This window comes from Zonotrichia albicollis, chromosome 18 (assembly GCF_047830755.1).
Source record: "Zonotrichia albicollis isolate bZonAlb1 chromosome 18, bZonAlb1.hap1, whole genome shotgun sequence".
In the NCBI taxonomy this organism is placed as follows: Eukaryota; Metazoa; Chordata; class Aves; order Passeriformes; family Passerellidae; genus Zonotrichia; species Zonotrichia albicollis.
This window is the reverse complement of record NC_133836.1, coordinates 4,831,132-4,856,772: the sequence shown is the minus strand read 5'-3', so window position 1 is coordinate 4,856,772 and position 25,641 is coordinate 4,831,132. Positions and strand designations below refer to the sequence as shown.

Genomic DNA, 25,641 nt, shown 5'->3' with positions numbered 1-25,641 from the left:
CGTGGGCTCCGCCTCCTGTACACCGCCGGGCCACAAGGCGGCGCTACCGGCGCGGCCGCTCCGCTACTGGCGACTCTATGGTTTGGGGCGGGGCTTGCGCGCTGCGGAAGTGAATGGGGCGCATCCGGTGTTGCGGCGCCGCCGGGGCCGGAGCTGGGGTTCGTTAGCGGGGCCGGGGGTCCCGGGTCCGGAATTCCTGAGGAGGTTTGGGGTTCCGGGTCAGGAGTTCCTGAGGGGGTTTGGGGTCCCTGAGCGGGCCGGAGCATCGCGGCGTTGCCACTATGTCGATGTCGCACCTGTACGGCACGGACGGAGACGATGGCGTGGAGATGGAGAGCTTCGAGGTGTCGGACTGGGACCTGCAGAACGAATTCAACCCGCACCGGCAGCGACACCGCCAGACCAAGGAGGAGGCGACCTACGGCGTGTGGGCCGAGCGCGACTCGGACGAGGAGCGGCCCAGCTTCGGAGGGAAGCGGTACGGCCGGGCTGGGACCCTCGGCCCGCTCAGGGACCCCTGGAGCTCCCCCATTCCAGGGGTCCCTGAGCTCCCCGCTCTCTGAAGCTTCCCCTTCGTTCCCTGGAGCTCCTCCCCGTTCCCTGGAGCTTCCCCCCGTTCCCTGGGCCTTTCCAGACTATGAACACCCACCCGGGCTGCCCTCGGGACCCCCTCACCTTTAGAGATTTTCCCTGTGTTCTCTCCCTGCAGCGCTGGCGGGAGGATGGGGATTGCCTGGCAAAAGCAGGGTTAAACAGCTCGGACAGCCTTTAATATCGCATTTTTGGGGGTTGTAAGGCACAGCAGCCCCCAGGCTCCTGCAGGAATGAGCAGGATTCCCTCTCGTTTTGCAGCTCCAGGGATTACTCGGCCCCCGTGAGCTTTGTGAGCGCTGGGCTGAGGAAGGCGGCGGCCGAGGAGCTCTCGGATGAGGACTCGGATGATGATGAGAAGCCTGTGAAGCAGGAGGAGATTCCCAAGGAGTTTGTGCCCAAGAAGTTAAAGACAGTGAGTTCTCCAGGAAATTTACTGTTCTCTGGTTTATGTTTATGAAATTCAAGCTGTGGTCGAGGGCAGTGAAGTTGTAATAGAGCACTAAAAAAGTGAGGAATAATTAAACCAGAGACCCAAATGTATCAGTAAGGGAATTGTTGCTCTGGATTTTGTATCATTTATAAAACAAAAATCAGAATAATAAATCATTGGTACAACTGTACATTGATAGAATAACTGTGTGTCCTTGGGAATCAGTCCTTTCATTTTTTCTCAATATTCCCTTTGGTCATTGAGGTTTAAAGGAGAGAATTCCTGTGGTTTCCTGCCTTTCAGAGACTTTATTTTTCTACTTTCACAGAACAGACAAATCCAGGCATGTTATAGATTAAAACTCAAACCGTTATTTTCAATTAAAACCTGAAAAAATCAGGAATCAGCTTCAGCTAAATCTGGTGGTGGATCCTGAGAACTGTAAGGTTGTCAGCCAGGGTTTTTTCAAGATTTTCCTTTTCCATCTGAGGAGTTTCAGGGATCTCCACAGGTGCTTCATGGATGCACAAGCAAGGTTCCAGTGAGCTGGGTGGTGTGGGAAGAACCTTCTGAGGGGAGTTTTGCACACTTTGGTTATTTGAAGCCTGTGTTTGTTTTTGACAGGGTGGAAATTTCAAGCCCAGCCAGAAAGGCTTCGTAGGGGGCTCCAAGTCCTTTGTGGATTTTGGCAGCTGGGAGAGGCACACTAAAGGCATTGGGCAGAAGCTTCTCCAGAAGATGGGATATGTCCCTGGAAGGGGTCTGGGGAAGAATGCTCAAGGTACTGTCAGTGTGTTTGGTGGTTTATTATTATTAACTGGAGATTTGGGGGAGAGCTGGATTCCTTAAAGAAGTGCCAGGGAGGGTGTTGGTGCTGATCTGGGAACTCACAGGGAAAGCCTGGCTGTTGAGCTCTCTCCCAGCACACAAACTGCTCCTGCTGACCCCATTCCCATCCTGCCAGGAATCATCAACCCCATCGAGGCCAAGCAGAGGAAAGGCAAAGGTGCTGTGGGCGCTTATGGCTCCGAGAGGACCACGCAGTCCTTGCAGGACTTCCCTGTGGTGGACTCAGAAGAGGAAGCTGAGGAGGTATTTCTGGGGTTCTTGCTGTTTCCCTGCTGTGCTGTGTGTGCAAAATTCAGTTTTCTTAATTTCTGTGTCAGAGAAAACTGTTGAGCTCATTTTAGATGAAGCGAAACAGAGCACATTGATTTTGTTTAGGCAGATCTTCCTTGTCACTATAATGTTCTTTGTTGTTTCTGGCTCACTCTATTTCAGTAGCTTTGCTAGGATCCCTCCTTTGAGGCGTCCCCCACGTAAATAATCTTTGTCTTTTGTTTAAATAAAAAAAAGATCAGGAACATCCTGTTCATTTAATCCATAGGGTGGATGACTGGCCCACAGCATCCAAGCTGGCTTGGCATGAGCTTTTCCATTTCCCATTTATTTCCTGTACACATTCCTCATTGATCTGATGGTTATTTTCCTGTAAAAAGAAGCAGATTTGGGGTGTGACAAAGAGCAGCCACCACAACTCTGCTGGTTTTCTCCAGGAGTTTCAGAAGGAGCTCAGCCAGTGGCGGAAGGACCCGAATGGAGGCAAGAAAAAGCCCAAGTACAGCTACAAGACAGTGGAAGAGCTGAAAGCCAAGGGCAGGATCAGCAAGCAGCTTGCAGCCCCTCAGAAGGAGCTGTCCCAGGTCAAGGTGAGGTTGATAAGCCAAGAGGTGACCCCTGAGGAGCAGTTTGGGCCCTTTGGTGTCACCAGCACATTTTAGGCACTGGTAACCTCAGTAAAGCCAGTCCTGGGAACTGCCTGTGCAGCCTCATGGAGCTCATCCCTGAGCCATGGAACAGTTCTGTGTCACCTGGATGTGGTGACAAATTAGATTAAATGACACTATTATTAAATGTCACAAAATGCAATTAACCCCCTACACTACACTACTGCTATGTGTAGTGTAGGGGGTTAATTGCATTTTAAGTTTTATTTTTTCACATTTCTCATAATCAACACTCACCCACTTATGAAAGCACAGTTGTCCTTTTTGGGATTTTTTGAACCATCTTCTACCTCAAAGAGACTGTAAAGGAACTCAATAAAATTATGAATCTGATATTAAAGTAGCTTTATAAAATTATGGAAGTTTTAAGTGCAGTAACCAATGGCAAGATCACTGCTTGTAGAATCATTCAGTGAAACTGGGATGAGATGAGGAGATTCTTGTGGCTCTGATTCCACATTGTCTCTCTTTTGTTCTGACTCCTTGTGTCTGGAGAAGGCCATTGTGGAGGCAATCCCCTTGTTTTCATATAGTGTATGTTAGCAGCCTCCTGGAGTAATTAAGGGCCTTGGAAATTTCCAGATTTCAATTTGGAGTCAGGAATTTTCTCATTTTTTGAAGCTGAGAGTTTTTTGTTAGAGAATTTGTTCGGTGTGCTGGCAGGTGATCGACATGACGGGCCGGGAGCAGAAGGTTTATTACAGCTACAGCCAGATCAGCCACAAGCACAACATCCCAGATGACAACCCCCAGCAGCCCCTGGGCAAGGACTCCAAGCCCCAGGGCTTTGCCCTGCCCGAGCTGGAGCACAACCTGCAGCTGCTCATCGACATCACGGAGCAGGAGATCATCCAGAGCGACCGGCAGCTGCAGTACGAGAGGGACATGGTGGTCAACCTCAGCCACGAGATCCAGAAGATGGCTGAGGTGCTGTCCCACGAGGAGAAGGCCATCAGCAACCTCAGCAAGGTGCTGGACATGGTGGAGGAGTGTGAGAGGCGGATGCAGCCGGGCTGTGAGAACCCTCTGACCCTGGATGAGTGTGCAAAGATCTTTGAGACCCTGCAGGACAAGTACTATGAGGAGTACAGGATGTCAGACAGGGTGGACCTGGCAGTGGCCATAGTTTATCCTCTCATGAAGGAATACTTCAAGAACTGGGATCCCCTCAAGGTGTGTTTGGGTTATCTGCAGTTCTCACTTGATGGCTTCAGTCATCTTTGTTACCTTGTCCCAAGTGTGGTCTAGTGGGAGGTGTCCCTGCCCATGGCAGGTGTCTCATCTCATGATGAGCTTTAAGGTCTCTTCAAATCCAAACCAAGCTGGGGTTCTGGGATTCTAAATTCCTGATCAGTCTGGAGAAAAAGAAAAGAGACAAAATCAAACTCTCTAATGTCCCCGCTCTCAGACATCTGCTGGGTAAAAATTTAGGAGTTTGTAAGGTTAAAACCAATCTCTTTTATGAGTGTTGGGATGAAAAATTTGGTGAAAAACAAATCTCTAGCTGTTGTTTTTTAGCAAAAGCAGGAGAGGTTTCTCTGTCAGGTATCAGAGATGCACAGTCTGTTCTCAGTGCCATTTAGGCTGGAATAGAGTCTGGATCTCTCTGTTCACCTGCTAAAGTTCAGACTGTCCTCTCCCTGCAGGTGTGTTAATATTGTCAGGTGGGATTTTTCTCTGGCAGGACTTTACTAAAAGTCATTTAAGAAATGACAGATGTGGCACTCACTGCTCTGGGCTGGTGACAAGGTGGAGAGGGGCACAGGTTGGGCTCTGTGGTCTGGGAGTTCTTTTCCAACTTCAATGATTGTGGGATTCTGGAATTAAGACTGCAAGCTCCTGGCTTGCCCTGAGAGGAGGTGAGAAGGCTGGCTGTGCACAGCACACCCTCAGCCTGCTCTGTGCAGATCCCAGCTGGAATTAATGGGAAGGGATACAGACCATTTGTGCCCTGTCATTCCCAGGACTGTACATATGGCACAGAGATCATAGCCAAGTGGAAGAGCCTTCTGGAAAACGATCAGCTGTTATCCCACAGTGGGCAGGACCTGTCAACAGATGCTTTCCACAGGTAAGGAACAAATGATTTGTACTTTGTGCAGCATCTTCCTGTGCTGCTTCCTCAGGGATGGAAAAGAGCAGGCACAAGGGAAATTTTCCTGAGGATTCCCTTGCTGGGCCTGTTAAAATCCAGTTTGCAGCTAGAGAAAATAAGCAGCTTTAACTAACTGCTCCTGTTTAATTTATTTAGGCCAGGCTGTAGCGCTGAGCTTCACATTGATTTATTTGGGGTTTCTTGGCAGACTGATGTGGGAGATCTGGATGCCATATGTCAGGAACATCGTGGCACGGTGGCAGCCGAGGAACTGCGGATCCATGGTGGATTTCTTGGATAGTTGGGTGAACGTTGTCCCTGTGTGGATACTGGATAACATTCTGGATCAGCTCATCTTCCCCAAGCTGCAGAAAGAGGTGAGAGAAGAGGGCAGGGGAAAGCAAAGCCATGCTCTGAACCGATGTTTGAATTCCAGCTGGAACTCCCAAACACCAGTGTGCAAACTCTGCCCATGGATTGAGGAGTCAGGGGTTGCATCAGAGCTCTTTATGCTTCATAAAAACTTGCTGCTGGTGGCTGGATTGAGTTAATCTTTGCTGTTGTGCCCCAAGGTGGAGAGCTGGAACCCTCTGACGGACACGGTGCCAATCCACTCGTGGATCCACCCCTGGCTGCCGCTGATGCAGGCGCGCCTGGAGCCGCTCTACTCGCCCATCCGCAACAAGCTGGCCAACGCCCTGCAGAAGTGGCACCCCAGCGACTCCTCTGCCAAGCTCATCCTCCAGCCCTGGAAGGATGTGTTCACTCCTGGCTCCTGGGAGGCTTTCATGGTCAAGAACATCGTGCCTAAACTTGGTGAGACAATAGGCAGTGCTGGCAGTGGCACCTTCCACCTTGCTAATATGTGGCTGCCAGTGTTACATCAGAGATTGTTGTTGGTGAGGTTAGACCAAGCTTGCCTCTGATTTTCTGCTACCAGTCCTGTGCTGAAGCAGAAAGATTGGAAAAATACAATTACTTACTCTGGTTATTCTCTAGGTTTTCTGTCTTATTTTTTATAAATCATCCATCTCCATCTGATAGGAATGTCTGAGAGCTGTCAGGTAGGACCAGGCTCTAAGATGTCTCTCTGTTACTCTTGAATTCCTTGGTCTGTTCTAATGTTTCACCAAAAGATTTGTAATGCAGAGAGGCTCAAAGGTTAAAAAATAGTCAAGTGATTTTCGTTTCTGAGTTCTGGCTGCAAATTGTAATCACTGGGAGTGGAAATGCATCATTTTGTGGCAGGATCAGCCAAAGATCCCCACTGTCCTTTAGGATAACAAAAAGGTGCTGCTCAGGTTCTGTGCATTGGTGGTAAAAGAGGTCAGGGCACTGATAAAACTGAGTGAGGCTCTTTTCTAAGTGTCCTCTCCTTTCCCAGGAATGTGTCTGAATGAGCTCATCATCAACCCTCACCAGCAGCACATGGATGCTTTTTACTGGGTGATCGACTGGGAGGGGATGATTTCTGTGTCCAGCCTCGTTGGGCTGCTGGAGAAACATTTCTTCCCAAAATGGCTGCAGGTGAGACACTGAGGGCTGAGGAAAGAGGCTTGATTAACTGGGGAGTGATTTAGTGATTCCTGTCCAGGAATTGCTACCCTGGTGCTGAGCTGGGCTGGTTCCCACTCACACCTCAGTAGTCATTGGAACAGTTCCTCCTTTTACTGACAGTAATAAACCAAGTGGTAAATTATGCCAGGAGAGATTCAGGTGTGATGTCACTGGAGGGAGCTGCCCAGGGAGGTGATGGAGTCCCCATCCCTGGAGGTGTCCAAGGAATGCCTGGATGTGGCACTCAGTGCTCTGGGCTGGTTGATAAGGGGGTGATTGGTCACACATTGGACTCAATACTCGTGGAGTCTTTTCCATGTTAAATGACTCTGGGATTCTGTGGCAGAGGAGCCCCTCCTGCACAGATGTCCCTGTGCTGCCTTTGACCTGTCCCTTGCTCTGCAGGTGCTCTGCTCTTGGCTCAGTAACAGCCCCAACTACGAAGAGATCACCAAGTGGTACCTGGGCTGGAAGTCCATGTTCTCAGACCAGGTGCTGGCACATCCCTCCATCAAAGACAAGTTCAACGAAGCCCTTGACATCATGAACAGGGCCGTGTCCTCCAGCGTGGGTAGGTGGCTCGTGGGCGTGGCTCTGCTGCTCTGGGCGGGCAGCACTGGGAGGCTGATTGGGGCAGCATGGCAGGAATTCCCATGAGCAGTGAAACTCAGTGAGCTGTGCCTTGCTCTGTCCTTAAAGAACACCTCTGAGGTGCTGCTCAATAGTTGTGGACTGCAGTGAAGCAGATTTTTGATGGCTTCCTGGACCACTGAACAACTGATCCTCTTCCAGCCTTGCCCTGTCAGTCAGACATCATCCTTTAGGGCTTGACTTCTAAAGCTGTCATTATTGGGTATTTTTTTTCTTTATGGTGAGGTGAAGGGAGCCAGCAGTTCCCTTCCACATGCTTCTCCCTACTACCTAAAAGTGATAGTTGGCAGTTACATGGTGTAAAAGAGAAGGGCGTGCCTGAGGGAGCAGACATGAAATCTGCCCTCTTTCCCGAACTGACAACTCCCTTTCTGAGCCCAGACTTGACCACCACACTCCAATTCATGTCCTGGATGGAGAGGAGCAGCTCAGGATGGTTTTCTCCCCATTCTCTCCCCCAGGTGGGTACATGCAGCCAGGTGCCCGGGAGAACATTGCGTACCTGACGCACACGGAGCGGCGCAAGGACTTCCAGTACGAGGCCATGCAGGAGCGGCGCGAGGCCGAGAACATGGCCCAGCGCGGCATCGGCGCCGCCGCCGGCTCCGTGCCCATGAACTTCAAGGACCTCATCCAGACCAAGGCCGAGGAGCACAACATCGTCTTCATGCCCGTCATCGGCAAGAGGCACGAGGGCAAGCAGCTCTACACCTTCGGCAGGATCGTCATCTACATCGACAGGGGCGTGGTGTTCGTGCAAGGGGAGAAGACCTGGGTGCCCACCTCACTGCAGAGCCTCATTGACATGGCCAAGTGAGGCATCTGTGCAAGGAGAGATCACCCTGGGTGCCCACCTCACTGCAGAGTGTCAGACATGGCTAAGTGAGGCCTCTGTGCAAAACTGGGTGCTCACCTCACTGCAGAGCCTCACTGACATGGCCAAATGAGGTCTCTGTGCAAGGAGAGACCACCCTGGGTGCCCATCTTGCTGCAGAGCCTCAGACATGGCCAAGTTAGGCCCTGCTGGGGATTGAGTCACCAACCAGGAACAACTCCTGGGTGACCCTTAGAATAAAGTTCCAGGTTTGTAAATAGTGACACTGGAGCTGGATGCCAGGATGGTTTTATTGGAAGAGCTATTCAGGCAGTGGTAAGAGGGTGGAAGGCCAGACTTCCCGACCCAGGAAGCCAGGCTAAGGGAGAACAAGCAGTGCTGACATTTGTAATTGCCACCTGGGACAGGTTTACCAGCAGGTTAGGAGGGATCACATCTCTGCTCAGTGAGGGCTGGCCTAGCTGACTCCCCTGAGTCTCTAGCTGTGACAGATGTCACAGCTTGTGCTGACAGTGAGTTATTGTCCCCACAGCATCCCTCACACAGTGGGCTCCTCTTTGCTGCACACAGCCAGGACCTGTCCCAACTCTCTCTCCTGTGGGACTGCAGTGGTTAAGAGCACAGAGGTGAGGGAAGAAACACAAAAGCTTTTTTTCCTGGAGGGAACCTAGCTGGTTGTTCTCAGGACTGATCAAGAGCTGATCTCAGCAGCAATGAGAGCTGGGACTTCCAAGTGTGCACTGGGAACCAGACCCCAACACCTCCCAATACAAACCCCTCTGATAATTTCCCCTTCCTGATGCGTTGCAGTGTGTGTAGGACATGCAAAGGCCTTGAATTGTTCTGGAAGGGGAGGGAATCAGAGCAGTCACTGCAGTGTGAATGGCTCCCAAGGCAGGTTTTGGTGGAATCCCTTTGCTGGAGTTCAGTGAGTATAAATCAAAGCTCAGCTTTACTTTTTTATTAAATAAAATACAAAAATGTCCCATCACCTCAGCATCCAGGTGCTGCCATTTTGGACAGAGCCTGATGCCACAGTTGCTACTTGAGCTCCATCTTAGGTGCACAGAAGCTTCCATGGGAAGAGATGTGGATCCCAGCCCTGCCACCACAGGGATCGTCAGGACTTGGCAGTAGCTTCCTCCCCCTTCCTGATAATCTCCAGGTCCTCACAATCTTGGTACATTGGCTCTTCCACAAAGCCCCAGACCTCAGGGGAGAGCTCCTGCAGTTTATCCAAGGGAAACCAGTGCACAGAGGTGTCATTGAAGGTGTCCAGGTAGTGTGGGTGACTGGGGAGTGCCACTTCCTCCACTCCTTTCAAGACCTAAAGATCATTTGGGGAAAAAGTTACAGACAATGCAGCAGCCCCTTCCTGCAGAGCTGAGCCAGTGAGGAGGAGAATGGTGTTGCATTACCCTCAGCCCCTGTGTGCAGGATGTTCTGCAGATGTTCAACAATCCTACAGTGATTAGCTTTTATATTATAGTGTCTAGGAAAAAGCTTTTGAAAATAACTCCCTCCTCTTTCCAATGGCAGTTAATTTCCTTTCTCATTAAAAGTTGTGTTGTCAACATGGAACGATAATGTTAAACTGTTGCCTCACCTTTGCTATGTAAGAATAATCTCTCTCCAAGATTCTGGACAGCAATCTGCAATAACACAAGATGTCCACGTTAGACACAACATTCCTGGGGATTTAGACAGGTTTTCTGCATGGGGGTGGGACAGAGGAGAGGGGAAAGGGCTCATGACTGAAAACTATGGCAGCAAAAATGCACAAAACAGGAAAATTTCTGTTAGAGGCAATAAAGTAGGGGGACAGAGAAGAGGAAAGCAGGGTGGGAGGCACTAGAGCCTGTCCAGGCTGTGCCAAGACCTCTCCTCGATCCCTCGGAAGCTGTTCCCGATGATGACCAGCTTGGAGAGCGCCGCTGGGCTCCAGTTGCTCCACAGCAAGTTGTTGTACAGGGCCTTCCCGCAGTGCACCATGTAGAACAGTGTGGTCACACCCTCGATGCCGTGCTTCCCTTCCTGCCCGGGAACACCGAGCCCATCATGGCCAAGCCCCATCCGCGGTCCCGCATTGTTCCCCGGGGGTGCCCTCGCCTCATTCTCGGGGAGCAGGCACAGCCCCAGCGCTCACAGTGTGAGCCGGGGGTGCCCTCACCTCATTCTCGGGGAGCAGGCACAGCCCCAGCGCTCACAGTGTGACCTGGGGTGTCCTCACCTCATTCTCGGGGAGCAGGCACAGCCCCAGCGCTCGCAGCGCTGCCGCCTCCCGCGCTGAGAAGGCCGGGTCGAACAGTGCACAGCGTGCGGGCGGCACCTGCGGGGACAGCGGCAGAGATAACCAAAAACTCCACAGCTTTGTGAAAGTTGTAAGGCCGGTATGTTTATTATTACAGCGCCGGACGCATGTGGAGATTACTCTCCTTAAAAGACATGCGTACTTCTAGGAACTTCAGGTCCCTTTTTATCCCCCTCTCAAATACATAGGCATACAATTTCACACTAGGTTCATACATATTCATTTTTACGAATTTCGCGTGGCATTTGCAGCTAGTTCTCTATCAGAAAGAATTGCTAGGTCAGGTTGACCTGCTCTCACAGCAGTCTTTCTGTGTCTCTTTCACCCTCTGTCTCCCGCCTTATCTCTGTCCTTCACTGAAGCAGTTTCTCTGAGCCTAGGCTTTGCAGTCAGGCTACATAGCTATGCTTTCTAACCACAGACTCAAAGATGTACATTTCACCTAAATCAAAATGGATTTCTATTCTGTCTCAGCGTTAGCACCGCCCGGTGCTGCCCCCATGCCCCCCCCGATGCCGGTGCTCACCCTCAGCTCGTCCAGCAGCAGCAGCAGGAAGGCGAGCTGGTAGCGGGCGATGGGGCAGCGCCCGAAGCGGCCCAGCCCGTAGCACACGCAGCGGGCGGGCGGCTCCGAGCTCAGCGGGGCCCGCACGGCTCCTGCGGGCGGCGGGGTCAGCGCGGCGGGGCCGGGGCTCGCTGTCCCCGCTGTCCCGCACCCCCCGCTCCCCGCACTCACCGGCGCTCGCCGCCCAGAAGCCGGAGTTCAGCAGATCGTCCCTGCGGGGAGAGCGCGGCGTTAGCGGGGCCCGGTAGGGGGAGAACACACGGACCGGGGCCGGGCACTCACCGCGCCTCTCGCAGCCGCCGCAGCACCGCTTCTATTCCGGGGCCGCCTTCCCCTTCCTCCTCCTCATCATCCTCCTCCTTCTTGCCCCGCCGCCGCCGGGCGCGCCCCGCTCGCCGCCCTCCCGCCAGCGCCGCCATGCGCGCGGTCACGTGCGCGGTCACGGGACCGGGGGCGCGCCCGGAACCGGCGGCGGGAGCGAGCGGGGGGATCCCGGAGCATCCCGGAACGGCGCGGAGCATCCCCGGGCCGCCGCAGCCCCGCAGCCATGGCCCGCCCCGCCACGCCTGGCCCCGCGCCATGGTGAGCCCTTTCCCCGCTCCCCGCCCGCCTCATCCTGTGCCAGTCCCCGGGAAGCACCTCCGGCCCTTCGCTGGATCTGCCCCCGGTTGTGGGTGAGAGGTCTGGCAGCTCCCGGGGCTCAGCAGCTCCGTCCCGGGCCGTGGAGGGGAGGTCCGGGAGCGGATCCAGCCTCCCGCTCCCTGCCCGGCAGCTGCGCTGCTTCCTCGGTGCCAACTGGTGCCAACTCTGAGCCAGCCGGTGCTCCAGACTCGGGCTGGTCCTATGGGGAAATTCCCGCACGAAACTCGTTCCAGACCCGGGCTGGTCCTATGGGGAAAACTCCCGCACGAAACTCGTTCCGAGCTTGTGCTGACTGACAGGACAGGATGGAGAATGTTACTGAATACGTGCGTTCAAGAAATTCTGAGCAGGATGATATCACATCGTCAGATGTCTCCTGCTTCTTGGGAGTTTTTGGGTGCAAGCAGCACCCGGGAGCTGTTTGGGATGCACATATATAATAATTCTCGATAATTATAATAATTATTGTACTCTCTTAATTATAATTATCCCGTGTGATGGGGGTGCAATGTCCCACAAATTCACTTTATTTCCAGTTCTCCCTCCACGTGTCTGAGAGTTGGAGTTATAGAACCTATTCTAAACTCACAGAAGTGGTCAAATTTAGTCGTGAAGGACCTTTTTGGTGCTGCTTTTGGGTGTAAACTCGGTGTGATAGTGCAAAGAATCAATCTCTCCATTTACTATAACTTTTTGTTGCTCTTCTGTAGAAATAGACAGGAGAGGGAGAAGGGTAACTGTTTTCAAATACACAATCATTTCTGCCAATGTTTTTTAGGTGGAATTACTTTTTCCTTTATGATGGCTCAAAAGTGAAGGAGGAAGGGGATCCTACAAGTGCTGGCATCTGTTATTTTTACCCTCCCCAGGTAATGTCTGCTTTATTACCTGTAAAGCGTTGCTGATCAGTCTGGATTGGGAGGGGTCAGGCTTCCAGGTGATTTGGATTAATCCTTACTTAGTAGTCATAAAAGTTTTAAGAATTTTTTAAAGAAATCCCAATTATCAATTAGCTCCAGGTGGAGCAGGGCTGGGCTCTCAGGGCACAGGACAGCACAATCCAGCTCTGTCCTGGTGACATGAATAAACACACCAGGGATGAAAGTTCCTCTCCATAAGCCCCAGGCCCCTGTGCTGCCTGGGAAAAGCAATCCAATTATTTTTCCTCCAGAAATTTCCCTGTTCTACTGCGATTGATTTATAGAATCCCAGAGTTGTTAAGGTTGGAATAAAATCAAGTCCAACCATGAACCCAGCAACACTAAACCTTGTCTCCAAGTGTCACACCCACACATTTTCTGGACATTTGTAGGGATGGTGACTCCACCACTGCCCTGGGCAGTCTCTGCCAATTCCTTACAAACCTTTCTGCAAATTGAGTTTAAATGATAATTACTTTTTATTTATACCTAAAACCATCAGTGATTCTTTTTTTCCTGAGTTCTTTTACTGGGAAGTTAAAGCCTTTTCTCCCTGGCAGACCATGCCAGAGCAGCAGGAGCTGCTGTGTGGGCAGATGGCCGGGGTTGTTCGCTGCCTCACCGAGATCTCCGGGGCCCCTCCCAGCCTGGTCCGCCTCAGGAAGCTCAAGTTTGCCGTGGTGGTGGATGGAGACTTTCTGTGGGTGAGTTCAGGAGCCCCAGAGCAGTCACAGAGTGAAAACAGCCAGGGGCTGAAGGATGGGGTCAGACAATGAGGGTTTATTTATCAGGGTGTGGGCTGCACCCAGGGAGAGCCGGGGACGGTCCTTGCAGTGCACAAATTTCATTTCATTCATAACTTAAATTCTGTTTTCTGAGGCCTGGCAGTCACTTCAGCTTCCTGCAGAAAAATTTCAAGTACCTCATTTCTGTGCCCACACCCAAAGGGATTTCTGATGATGTTCCCAGCTGGAAACAGAATCCCAAAATCCCAGACTGGTTTGGGTTGGAAGGGACCTTAAAGCTCACCCAGTTCCATCCCCTGCCATGGTCAGGGACACCTTCCACTATCCCAGTCCAACCTGGCCCTGGACACTTCCAGGAATGGGGGATAACAGGATTCCATGTGCTGCAGTTTTTAAGGACACAGTCACTGTTTGATAGTCTGATTGTTCTTTTCTTCTCACCCTCAGCATCCCCAGAGCTTTGTCAGTGTCCACAGACATTTAGAATATAAAGAGCAGCGTGTGGCAGTTGTGACAAAAGTGCCCCAAACCATCCTCTGGGAACTGGGCTGAGGCCAGCCAGTCCCATTTAACTGGCACTGCTGCTTCTGTTTCAGCAACTCAAAAACTAGATGGAGCATCATCATAATATAAATAATGAGTTAATTAGAATGTTTTGAAGTACTTATTTTGAGGAAAATGTTCTTAGCTATTAAAGCACCAAGTTAGGTCATCTAACGTGGGAAGGGAGTGTGTCTGAAGCTCTGCATTTCTGATATTTATTTATCCTGTCTGTGCCAGGGCTCTTGTGTGGGTATGTTTGCATTTCCTTTTCCTATCACTGTGATTCTGAGGGGTGTCTGCCTGCACAGAGCTGCCTGTCCTTGTGTGAAAGTGATGAGAGCTGTTCTCACTTGTCGTGCCCGAGTTCTGTCTGACAACCTCCCGCATGCCCTGCTATGTGTGCTGCAGGTCCTGGGCTGTGCTGTGGAGCTGCCTGACGTGAGCTGCCGGCGCCTCCTGGAGCAGCTCATCGGCCTCTTCACCTTCTACCACGGCCCCGTGCGCGGGGCATACACGGTAACCGGGGACTGGGACGGGGGACAAGGGACTGGGACATGGTAACCAGGGACTGGGACACGGTAACAAGAGACTGGGATACAGTAACCAGGGACTGGGGGCATGGGGACAGGGGGACAAGGGACTGGGATACGACAACCAGGGACTGGGACACAGTAACCAAGGACTGGGACATGGTAAAAAGAGACTGGAACATGGTAATGAGGGACTGGAACATGGTAATGAGGGAGTGGGGACATGGGGACAGGGTGACCAGGGACTGGGACATGGTAATGAGGGACTGAGGACATGGTAAGCAAGGACTAGGGACATGGGGACACTGTAACAAGAGACCAGGACATGGTAATGAGGGACTGGGCGTGTGGGGACAGGGTGACAAGAGACTGGGACATGGTAATGAGGGACTGAGGGCATGGGGACATGGTAAGGAGAGACTGGGACATGGTAATGAGGGACTGGGATACAATAACAAGAGACGGGGACATTGTAGTGAGGGACTGGAGACATGGGGACACAGTAACAAGGGACTGGGGCACGGTAACCAGGGACTGGGGACATGAGGACACGGTAAGGAGAGGCTGGGATGTGGTAACCAGGGACTGGGGATGTGGGGACACTGTAACAAGAGACTGGGACATTGTAGCGAGGGACTGGGGACATGGTAACAAGGGGACATGGTAACAAGAGACTGAGACATGATAATGAGGGACTGGGGGCATGGTGATTTTGGGTAATTTAAACAGTTCCCATGGTGTCCCAGTTCTGCAGTGTTCCCTTGTGTTCCCTTTCTCCTGCCAAGGGTCACAGATGCAAGAAGTGGGACCTGGAAAAGTGAGCAGGTCATCCCCACCATTGCTCCAAGGTCCTGTGGGGCTCTGCTGACCCTTCCCCAGATGTTCACCCTAAAGAGTTTCCCCCCAGTATTGTCTCCACCTTTCCCTGACCTTATCCTGGCCCTGTGGATTGGATCTCCCATCCCAAGTGCATGGATCCTTTGCCGTGACAGTGTTTGTGGGGGGTTTTGTCACCCACAGACATTTTCCCAGGAGGAGCTGAGCAGGGAGTGGGACAGGTACATTGAGCACATCCAAAAAAACACCAGTGACCTCCACAGGATTTTCAATTCTCTCTGGCATCTGGACAAAACCAAGGTAAGAGCCTGTCCTGTGCAGTGCCCCAGTGCCACTGTGTTTGTTTATTTGCTGCTTTCCCAGGATTTTGTGGCCTCACTCGTTCTCTCTGCCCAGGTGGATCCCCTGCTTCTGCTGAAGGCAGCTCTCATCCTGCAGACGTGCCAGCGCTCTCCCCATGTCCTGGCAGGCTGCATCCTCTACAAAGGCTTGTAAGTAACCAGGTGTTTGTTCCCTGAAGGGTTAAATCCACCCCCTTCCAGGGCTTGGATCCTGGAGTGCATCCAGGGCTGCTCTTGGTTGTTCAAGAGCTTCAGGCCAGGCAGTCCCTGGCTGTCTGTGGTCACTGAGACTCAGTGGTTTGTGGATTTGTGGAATCATGGAATGGCTTGGATTGGAAGGGATCTTAAATCCCATCCTGTTCCACCCCCTGCCATGGGCAGGGCACTTTCCACTAGCCCATGTTGCTTTAAATCTCATCCAACCTGGCCTTGGACACTTCCAAGGATTCGAAGGCAGCCCCAGCTTCTCTGGGCATCCTATGCCAAGGCCTCACCGTGTCACCCTGGTTTTTTAAGATTTTCTAAGCCTTCTGATGTTGACATTCTTGCAGTGAACTTTCTCACACACTTTCTGTAAATAACTCATTGTTTTGCACTCCTTTGTGGAGGAGGAGGAAGTTGATGGGCTGTTGGTTTGACCAGTGTCATTGTAGAGGTGGCACTGTCACCCTCCAATCCACTGTCTCTCTTGGAAAACTATAAATGTTAGAGTCAGAAAATAAACTTCCCTTTTTTCCTTCACCTTGAGAACAGCGGCATGCGCTTGTGTTTTTTCGTGTCCTGTAGTGACACTCACCACCCTCATGGGAAGAATTCCTTCCAAATATCCCATCTAACCCCTCCCTGTAGTAATTTGAGTCCATGGTCCCCCTATCCTGCCACTCCAGGCCCTTGTGAGCAGTCTCTCCAAGGTTATCTGTGTTCATCATCATGAAGGAGTTCAAGATTGGGGTCTTAGTAAAAATCTGCTGGTTTTTGATACTCAGCAGGGTGTGAGGACTGAATTTATGAGAATTTTTAGGGAGAAGTCACCCAGGAAAAGGGAGATGAGTGAATGTTGTGCTCTCCCAGCAGTGTTCCCTCTGCAGGTGTGCACTTCAGTGCAGGTGTGTCCCTGGGTTTGTCTGACCTGCTGCCCAGCACCACTGTCTGTGCTGACAGGAGGTGCACAGGGGGATGAACCAGGATTCCCCACAAGAAATTCCAGCTTCCTTCCATCAAAGATGACTGAATGACTTCAAGGAAAGCCTCCAAGGTGGCCCTGAAAGACAGGAGGTGGGGAATTCCGAGAATTCCTTGGCAGCAGCGCTCAAGTGCCATTTTTTATTGGCATGAGCTGTTCCAGTGACACCTTTTACAGGCACTGGAAATGTGCCACAGGGAGAGCATCTGCCAGGGAGTGACCTCATAGCTGCAGGCAGGACACTGGAGTGAGTCACTGCAGCACCTGAGAGCGAAGGGACCTGGGCATTTGACTTGAGGAGGGACTTGGGAGCCTTGTCCTGCACCAGGGTGTGTCACCCTGTGCCTCTGGTCGGTCTGGCAGAGACATTTTGTCACCAAATGCCATCAGAGTTGTCTAAGCTGTTGATCTCTAAGTTCCCTGTCAAGCCAAGCCATTCTGTGCTTGTCTGACTTTGCTTTGTCCTTTCAGGATTGTGAGCACCCAGCTGCCACCTCCACTCACTGCCAAAGTCCTCCTGCAGGGCAGCCAGTCCCCAGGCCAGGTATGGCACTGAACACATTCCCTGCAGGCAGATTCCTGTGAGGATGTGCTGTGGGAGCTCTTGTCGCACAGATCTGGCATGGGCCACCATGGGGAAGGACAAATATTGGTGATGATGCTTAAAGCTTTTATTAGTCATGATTTAAAAAGGTTCCAATATTTCTGCACTAGGAATTAGCTTTCTTTTTTCAGTCTTACTGAATTCATGAGTCCTCATTTATGTGATGTTTTGACTGGCTTTTTACACAAGTTTTGGTATTTACTGGGAAATCCACCAAATGAGTCTCTGACAAACAGCAGTTTTCATTTGCTTTAAAACTTGTCAAAAATTACTATGTATGTGATCAAGATGTTCTATAAAAGCCATCAGTATGCAGATATAAAGGCAACCTTTGCTTTTCTTCTGCTTGAATGAAGGGAATTTCTGTTCCCTGAGCAGGTGGTGATGATAAATCTGGGCTCTGTCCTGAATTTTAGGTGTATTTTGGTTCTTGGGAAGCTCCCCTTGGCTTTGAGAGCTCCCTAAGGACCAAAACACTTTGCAGCACTGAAGAGTCCCAGAGTTTGCTGGGAGGGTGATGTGGGGTCTGCTGCAACCTTGGGGGACTGGGAGGGTGACAAAGGTGTTCTGGTGTCCCTGATCGATGCACAGAGCTGATTTTTGGCTTTTGTTACAGAGTGAGCCTGGAGCTGAGGAGCTGCAGGAGCCTGGTGAGCATCCAGCTGCATCCTTTGAGCCGCCTTCCCTGCATGGGAGCATGGGCTGGCTCTCTGGGATTCACACCCAAGCTGTGCTGGGTGCTGGAGGAGCTCCAGAATATCCCAGAGGGTGTTGCTGCCACCAGCCAGCCTGTGCTGTGTGATCAGAACCAGCTCCTTCTGCTGGGGTTTGCTCTTTTGGGTTTGATTCCAGATTCTGCAGATTCCCAGCCTTAGTTCCAGCTCCCCATGTGGCCACTTGGCCACTGCCAGCCCCTGACAACAGATGGCTGGTGCTTGCAGTCCAAACCTCCAGCCGTCCCCTCTCTCTCAGCATCAGTGTGGGGATGATCTGCCAGGATGGAAACACTGAGGGGAAATTTAACTGTGTCAGGCATGGAGGGATGGGAAAATGCTGGGAACAGGCTGCCCAGCTCAATTGGGATGCAGGATCATGGAGTTTGGTGTGGTGGTGTTTGCAGGGGTCCCAGAATAAGGAAAGAGATGAGAACCTTGACTCCATGTTTCAGAAGGCTGATTTATTATTTTATGATATATAATTAAGAGAAATTTTTATGTTAAAACTATACTAAAAGAATAGAAAAAAGGATTTCATCAGAAGGCTAGAAAGGAATAGAAAAGAATGATAATAAAATCTTGTGACTCACCAGAGTCCCAGTACAGCTGAACCTCTGATTGGTCATCAAGTAGAAACAACTCACATGGACCAATCACAGATGCACCTGTTGCATTCCACAGCAGCAGATAATTATTGTTTACATTTTGTTTCTGAGGCCTCTCAGCTTCTCAGGAGAAAAAATCCTGTCAAAAGGATTTTCTGAAAAATATTTCATAATTCATATTTTACGAAAAATCCTGTCAGAAGGATTGTTTGTTGAATCCTCCCCTGCTCTTGCAGACCCTCTGCTGCCGCCGGGTGTCCGAGTGCTGCCGGTGTTCCTCACTGCAGAGGAGGTCTCTGCTCTCCAGGACTTCCCCGTGGAGTGGATGGCCAGGTAGGAAACCAGCCTGACCCAGGGGCAGGAGCTCACACTGTGTCCCTGTTGTCATTGTCACTGGTTTCCCTGGAGCTAACTCAGGCTCTGTCACTGCCTTTGGAGCTCCCTGAGCCCCTCAGGCTGGGCAGAATTCCATATCCAAATCCCTGCTGGGAGCAGCCTGGAGCAGAGCTGCTTCCCCAGACCAGCTGGGAGCTCTTGGCCCTCAAGCACTGCTTTGTGGACAAGGCAGGGACATTCCCAGGAGCCTGCAGGGTGAGATTCCCAGGGTTTTCACCTGTATCAGTCCTCGGCCCATCCTTTTCCCAGGTCTCTTTGTAGCAGGGGATGGATCAGCCATTGATCAGGGATCAGACATTGATCAGTGCCAGGAGCCAGTGGGGTTAGCTATGAGATCCTGCTCAGTGTTTCATCCACTTGTCATCTTCCACTAGGTCACCCATGTCCCCAGCAGACCCCAGAGGAGAGGAGAGTGCTCTCTGCTCCCAGGCAGCTCCAGAATCAACAGATGCTCATGAAAACCAAGCCCTGGATGGAATCTCTGTGCAGAAGTCCCATGAGGATGCATCAGAAACATCTGCCCCTGGAGATGCTGTGCAGCTGAGCAGCCCTGCAAGTCCTCTGATGGACTTTTCTGGAATGGGAGCCGGCACAAAGAATTCTTCAGCTGCAAACCTGAGTGAAGCAGGCAGTGAAAACTCAGAGCTCAGCAGGAAAACATCCTTCCCCTCAGAGAGCGACGGAGAGCAGCTCCCAAGCCCTTCTTCGCTCCAGACTGAATGTACTTGGACTACAGGCCCATACCTGGAAGGCTTTTCCTTCCCCAACCCTTACTTCTGCGAGCAGGAGAGCCAGGACAAGGGGGAATCCCCTGTGCATTCTCACGTTGATCACTGTGCTTCCCAAAATTCCCTTTCAGTCAGCCACAGCCCAGCTGTTCCCTCTCCTGCCCAGGAGCTGAGAAAATCCAGTGAGGAGGACAAGCCATGGACTGCGAGCCAGGACCGTGTGTCTGGGGGAAGTGACAGCACAGCGGGTGACCATGGCTGGGGCTTGGATTGTCCAGGCCCTGCTGGACACACACAGCTCCACAACAGGAGGCAGCCACTGCTCCCAGAGCTCCAGGAGGCTCTGCCCAGTGTCCCTGCAGGGGACAGGCCATGTCCAGGCAGCAGGGACAGGCTGGGTGGCACAGGGGCTAAGCCAGCCCAGCTGAGCCTCTACATTCACTGCATCCAGGGCTTGGTGCTGTCGCTGCTGGCTGAGGAGCGGCTGAGCCGCGACCACGGTGCCGTGCAGGACGTGGTGAGTGGGAACACTCTGGCCCCCATGCTGGGGGGCACGGGGCTCACAGCTGAGCAGGGAGTGCTGAATCGTGCTCCTGGTGCCTCCATCACCTGCTGGGAGCTGTGGCAGGCTCGGCAGGCTGCGTGGGAGCTGGCGGAGCGGAGCGGGGCCAGCCGCGTCTCACAGGCAGCTCCCGGTGCTGCTGCTGTTGTCTGGCACTGCCGGCTCGGAGCAGAGCGTGGGGGTGTGACAGACACCCGCGGGCTGCCAGGGGCCTCTGCTGGAGCTGGGATTCGCTGGGGATCCCCGTGGGTTCCGTGGTTTTAGGGTGTGTTAAAGCCCCAGCCTGTGTGTCACCGCCTCTCCTCAGGGAGCACCGCAGCCGTGGCTGGCAGCAGGACCCAGAGGGAATCCCTTGGCTGTGGGAGCCTCCAGGCTGTTCCCTGGGGCTGGGGACAGGGATGCCATGTGGGCACTGCACCCAGGTAACACCAGAGCAACCCCAAATCTCCCTGTGGTGGGGTTTGGGTGCCCAGACTCCCTCCCACTCCCATCCTGCAGGGGCAGGATGTGCTGGCCCCCCATGTTTCCTGTGAAGCGTCAGCTTCAGAGCTGCTGCCTGGCCTCTGCCTCCCTACCAGGAGCTGAGTCAAAGCTGCAGAGCCCTGTTTGATATGCCAGTTGCCATAGGAACAACCTAATTTCCTTCCCCAGCCAGACTGGAAGGTGGAGGGAAGCTCAGACTAATGCAGAGCCTCAAGGTTGCTCCTTCCCCTCGGAGCTGTGGGACACCTGGGAACTGGGGAATGTCTGCTCTGCGCAGCAGGGCTGATGTGCCTGCCTTGGGATTGCTGCCAAATCAGCTGAGCCCTGAGGTGCAAGCAGAGCCCTTTGCACCAGACATGGCACTTTGTCCCCTTTCTGCTCGTCTGGAACAGCAGGAGGGACACAGGCAGGTGGGAATTGTCAGGCTGGAGAGTGGAATCCCTATTGCACAGGGATTGCACAGCTCATCTTCCCAGGGCTTGCCCTGGCGCTGACAAGCCCTCATTCCATTCAGGTTCCTCTTTCCCCAGACATCCTGCTTCCATCTCACGTTCCTTGTTTTCAATTCCTTTGGAATTCAGCTGTACCTGGGCCCTTCTGCTGCACCTTCCCATGGGTGCAGGTGTGTTATCCCTGAGGAGAGGGGCCCTGCATGTCCCACTGTCCCAGGAGGAGGAGCAGCTGGGCTCTGCTGCTGGTGGATTTGAGGCACAACCTCAGCTTGTCTGTCCCTTTGTTTATCTGTAGGTTAAAAATGACCCTCCACTCTCAGGGATGTCAAAGCTTAGTTACTATTAATGTGTTTTTTGAATGCTTTGAGGCCCCCAAATGGCACCAAAGAAGGGTAAAATATGCTGCTTGTGCAGCTGTGAACCTCTGGGAGGGTGGATTCCATCCCAGACTTTCCCTGTGGAGTGGGAGGCTCTTGGCCTCGCCTCCTGCTGCTCTTTAGGTCTTATCCCTTCATTTCATTGCAACAGAAAGGAAAATCTGTGCCATGACAGGGGTCAAGGATAGGCCAGCCACTGCCGTCCTGCTGAACAAAGGCTTGATCCTCTCCCCAGTAGGGAAAAGCTCATTGGCAGGATGAGGATTATGGAGTTAATCTTCCCAGGAGTGGTGGGGGACCCCTGCCTGTGCCCTGCCTGTGCCCAGGGAGCCTCAGCATGACCAGGGCCTCTGCACTACTGAAAATCCATCCAGAATAGCAGCTTGGCATTCATTCAGTGCTTTGTTGTGTGTGTTTGTGCTGCCCGGTGTAAGCAAAGGAATGTCCCTTGCTGGGGCTGTAAATCATGTGAAATGAGCCCTGGAGAGTCATGGTTGATGGTAAATTAATGGGGCCTTGCATTTTCCTGTAATTAGTAGCATCAGGTGCCTTAATGGCTGATTGTCAGGTTGGAGGGCCCTTTTCTGAGTCACAGAACCCCAGACTGGTTTGGGTTGGGAAGGACCTTAAAGCCCATCCCGTTCCAACCCCTGCTATGGGCAGGGACAGCTCCCTCTGGACCAGGCTGCCCAGAGCCCCATCACTGCCTCTGAATCTCTGTGATATGTCTGTTCCCTCCCTTGGGAGCTCTGTGACTTGTCTGTTCCCTCCATGCCAAAATTTCCCAGCCATTTTAGGTGGGAGCCTGGACAGCAGAGCAAGGAAGGGTCCGGTCCTTCTGTCACCTGAGCTCCTTCCAGAACCTCCTTGAAGCCCAGGTGAGGCCCAGGTGAGGCTCTGAGCTTTTCCTTTCCCTCTGCCTGCAGTACCACAGCAGCCTGGCCTCCCTAAATGGCCTCGAGGTTCACCTGAGGGAGACCCTGCCCAAGGACTCTTCAGCCTCAGCCAGGACAAACTACAGCTTCACACACTATGACCGTGTGCAGAACGTCCTCACAGGTGAGCCTTCATCCTCTGGGCCTGCAGGAGGGAGCAATGAGGAGAATGGGGTTTATGGGAGCCTTTTCTCATGCCTCAGACAACATTTCTCAGCAGAGCTCCCACCACAGACCCCACATCAAAGGCTCTGTTGTGGGATCTTTGTTGGGGTTGAGGGTGTCCCCAGCCTGTTCTGCAGCTGTGTGTGGTGAGCTCAAGAGCCTTTTCCTGCTCAGTGAACAGGGGCACACTGCAGAATGGGTTTTTACACCCCTCTCTCCTGTTATTTAGCCAACTTGCCCCACACACCTGGACCCCTAGACCGGCACTTCCTGAGAGCAGCCACCCTCATCCACTCCGACTTCAGCCAGCTCCCCACGGCCTCAGAGGTGATCATCAGGTAAGGGCTGCTCACAAACCTCCTGCCCCAGAAGGGCACAACCCCTTTCAAACCTGGCTGGGTTTTGTTACCACACCCAAGGACCAGTCATGTTGCTTTATTCCCTAAGTTTCCTTTGATTGTGGGTTCCTGGATGTTGAGAGGCTGCAGTGGCACCAGGAGGGTGGGCTGAGGGCACAGCTGAGTGGTGCCATGGCTTGGATTAAGATGCAACACTCACACAATTGCCAGTTCCTGGCACTGTAAGGTTCTAAGACACAGTTTTAAATTTAGCTGTTCCTAATAAATTTGTGTCTCGGCAGGGAGCCAGAGGCGCCCAGAATTGGCAACCTAGATATTGTTTTCTTGCACGGCTTGTTGGGTTGGAAACACTCTGTGATGTGCATGGCAAACTCAATTGTGATGCACCAGGAAGGATGGTCTTATCCCAGCCAGATCCCTTCCCAAAACCCAGAGATTTCCCTGACATCCAGAGCCCTTTGCCAGGCCATGGCTGAAGTGGACACCCCTTTCCTCAGCTGAGCTGGGAGTGCACAGATTCCACCCACCTGGTCCTGCTTGTTTGTCCAAAACATGATGAAATAAAGATGCTCCTGGGAATTACACAGTAACTCTGGCACTGCTTGCCAAGGGAATGTGAATCACACACTTCAGTGCTGGAGAATTCCTTGTTTAGCATGAGCTTTGCTGGCTGCTTAAATCCAATCCTAAACTGACTGGCTAAGCTGGCATGTTCCCTGTTACCCCGAAAAAAGCAACTCCATGTGTGAATCAGCCTGAGTAACAAGATGACTAAAACTGCTTTCTTTTATGGAGAGTTGTCACAGAAGGGTGTCAGCAAACATAGCAGTTGCTGCTTTCCTCCTTCGAGGAGGAATCCAGGGTCCTTGGCTTTGCTCCCTGCCAGCCCTCCTGCAGGGAATACCCTGGGAGGGGGGATTCTTAGTCTTAATTAATGTTTTTAATCACAGCTTTGGTGGTGGCTGAATCTGACTCTTGTCTGAGCTTCATCACACCTGTGAGAGGAGTGGTTCCTGCTGCAAGGTGCTGTGCTGGGATTTGGTTGTGGCCAGCAGCAGTGGCAGAGGAGGAATGTCAGGCACAAGGAGTGTTACAGGCTTGTGGTGTGCTGGGCTGGGCTGGCAGCAAGGGGAAGTTTTGGAGTGTGGCCAAACACAGAATCCCAGAATCATTAAGTTTGGAAAAGCTCTCCCAGAGCATCATGTCCAACCTGGGACCAATCCCCACCTTGTCACCCAGTCCAGAGCACTGAGCTGGACTCAGTCACAGGTTGGACTTGATGGTCTTGGAGGTCTTTCCCAAACTAAATGATTTTGTGATATCTCATTGTCCCTTTTAAGGATGCCAGGGTCTGGTTCCCTGTGGCCTTCAGGTGTTTGGTGCCTGTTTAGCTTCATATTCCCATGCTGAAACACCTTAAAATCCCTCTCAAAACCTGGGATCCCAGTGCCCAGCTGTGAATCTTGCCCAAAGCTGTCAGTCTGACCACTGCCTCTCCCTGCCCTTCCAGGAATGCCTCCACAGCCGTGTATGCCTGCAGGAATCCTGTCCAAGAGACCTACTTCCAGCAGCTGGGAGCTCCCCTGCGCAACTCAGGCGTCCCCAACCCTCATGACAGTGCCTTCAGTCTGCCCAGCAAGGCCAAGCAGAAGCTGCTGAAGCATGGGGTGAACCTGCTGTGAGCTGCTGTGCTTGGACAACGGCTCAGCCCTGTGAATGTTCATCTCCAGTAAGGAAAATCTCAGCTGTTTGTGCCTAGAGAGGCAGGAGGCACTGCCCTGCCTCTCTGGGGTCTCCAGCCTGCCTGGCCCTGAGGAAGGGACACTCCTTGCCCTCTCCTGAAGCACATTTTGGGCTGGTGCAGGTGTCACTGACAGCATTTACCAAAGACTGAGGACAGAATGCAGCATCTTGGGGCTCTTGGTTTACATGGACTTTACAGGGACTCCTTGGTGCTCTGCAGACTCCCCATGTGCCTTGATCTGAGGTAAAACCTCACCTTGCTCTGAGTTACACAGCCCCCAGGCACTGCTGCCTTTCAGACATGTCAGTCAGCCATTGTGTGTGCCTGCCCTTGCCCTGGTCAGACTTTGGCTTTCTGTCCCTTAATCCATGGCAATGATTCTTCCATGATGTTGTGCCTTACCTTGGTTAGCAGTGCCTGCCTGTTGTCACACGGGAGCAGAGCAAGAGCTGCAGAGCTCACAGTCCCCTTCTGGGTGCTCCCAGGAGGTTTTTACACCACAGGTGGCTCTGGAGGGATGTCCCTGTCCCTCCACACCTCCCTGGTCAGTGATGGTCCAGCCCAGCCCTGCCCTCCTTGTGGATGTGCAGCCTCCCAGGGCCTGGGTAGTGGTGATGGTGGTGGGAGTGTCCCTCAGCCTGTGCTCCCTCCCTCCTCCTGCAGGACCTCACTTCACTGCTCTTACTGCTCCATTTGCTCACACTCTGCAGACCCCAAAGTTGCCTCTTAGCTGATGGGACCAAAGAGGTTTTGTATCCCCTCAGCAGCTGTCCCCTTTCTGCTCTGACAGTGTCCCCAGTCCGTGGTGGCCAGGGGGACCTGTGGAGGTGGCTGCTTACACTGAGGGATGGATAGCTGTGTTTGGACCCTGCTGCTGGTGCAGACACACCCCTGAGTGTGACTGTGGAAATAAAGGAGTCTCCAAGGCTCATCCCAGCAGCCAGAGTC

At 52.5% G+C, this 25,641-nt stretch overlaps 3 protein-coding genes across 3 annotated transcripts; 2 read left to right on the top strand and 1 right to left on the bottom strand.

Moving 5' to 3' along the window:
- Positions 1-116: 116 nt before the first annotated feature.
- Positions 117-9,530, top strand: TFIP11 (tuftelin interacting protein 11). Its single transcript, XM_005488950.4, has 12 exons — positions 117-478; positions 853-1,006; positions 1,649-1,805; positions 1,989-2,116; positions 2,581-2,733; positions 3,475-3,984; positions 4,776-4,882; positions 5,115-5,283; positions 5,479-5,722; positions 6,291-6,433; positions 6,869-7,034; positions 7,576-9,530. Exons 1-12 carry the CDS (start codon positions 282-284, stop codon positions 7,929-7,931), a joined length of 2,484 nt encoding a protein of 827 aa, XP_005489007.1. The 5' UTR covers positions 117-281; the 3' UTR covers positions 7,932-9,530.
- Positions 8,896-11,421, bottom strand: SRRD (SRR1 domain containing). Its single transcript, XM_074554049.1, has 7 exons — positions 11,108-11,421; positions 10,997-11,037; positions 10,787-10,917; positions 10,180-10,278; positions 9,829-9,983; positions 9,556-9,601; positions 8,896-9,276 (listed from the first exon to the last, which is right to left on the bottom strand). The coding sequence occupies exons 1-7, from the start codon at positions 11,404-11,406 to the stop codon at positions 9,070-9,072; spliced, it is 978 nt and encodes a 325-aa protein (XP_074410150.1). The 5' UTR covers positions 11,407-11,421; the 3' UTR covers positions 8,896-9,069.
- On the top strand, positions 11,265-25,641 carry HPS4 (HPS4 biogenesis of lysosomal organelles complex 3 subunit 2). The gene is made up of 13 exons (XM_074554043.1): positions 11,265-11,407; positions 12,246-12,336; positions 12,948-13,091; positions 14,085-14,192; positions 15,227-15,343; positions 15,440-15,534; positions 17,039-17,111; positions 17,788-17,821; positions 18,729-18,825; positions 19,263-20,133; positions 22,417-22,549; positions 22,820-22,928; positions 24,460-25,641. Exons 1-13 carry the CDS (start codon positions 11,373-11,375, stop codon positions 24,629-24,631), a joined length of 2,079 nt encoding a protein of 692 aa, XP_074410144.1. The 5' UTR covers positions 11,265-11,372; the 3' UTR covers positions 24,632-25,641.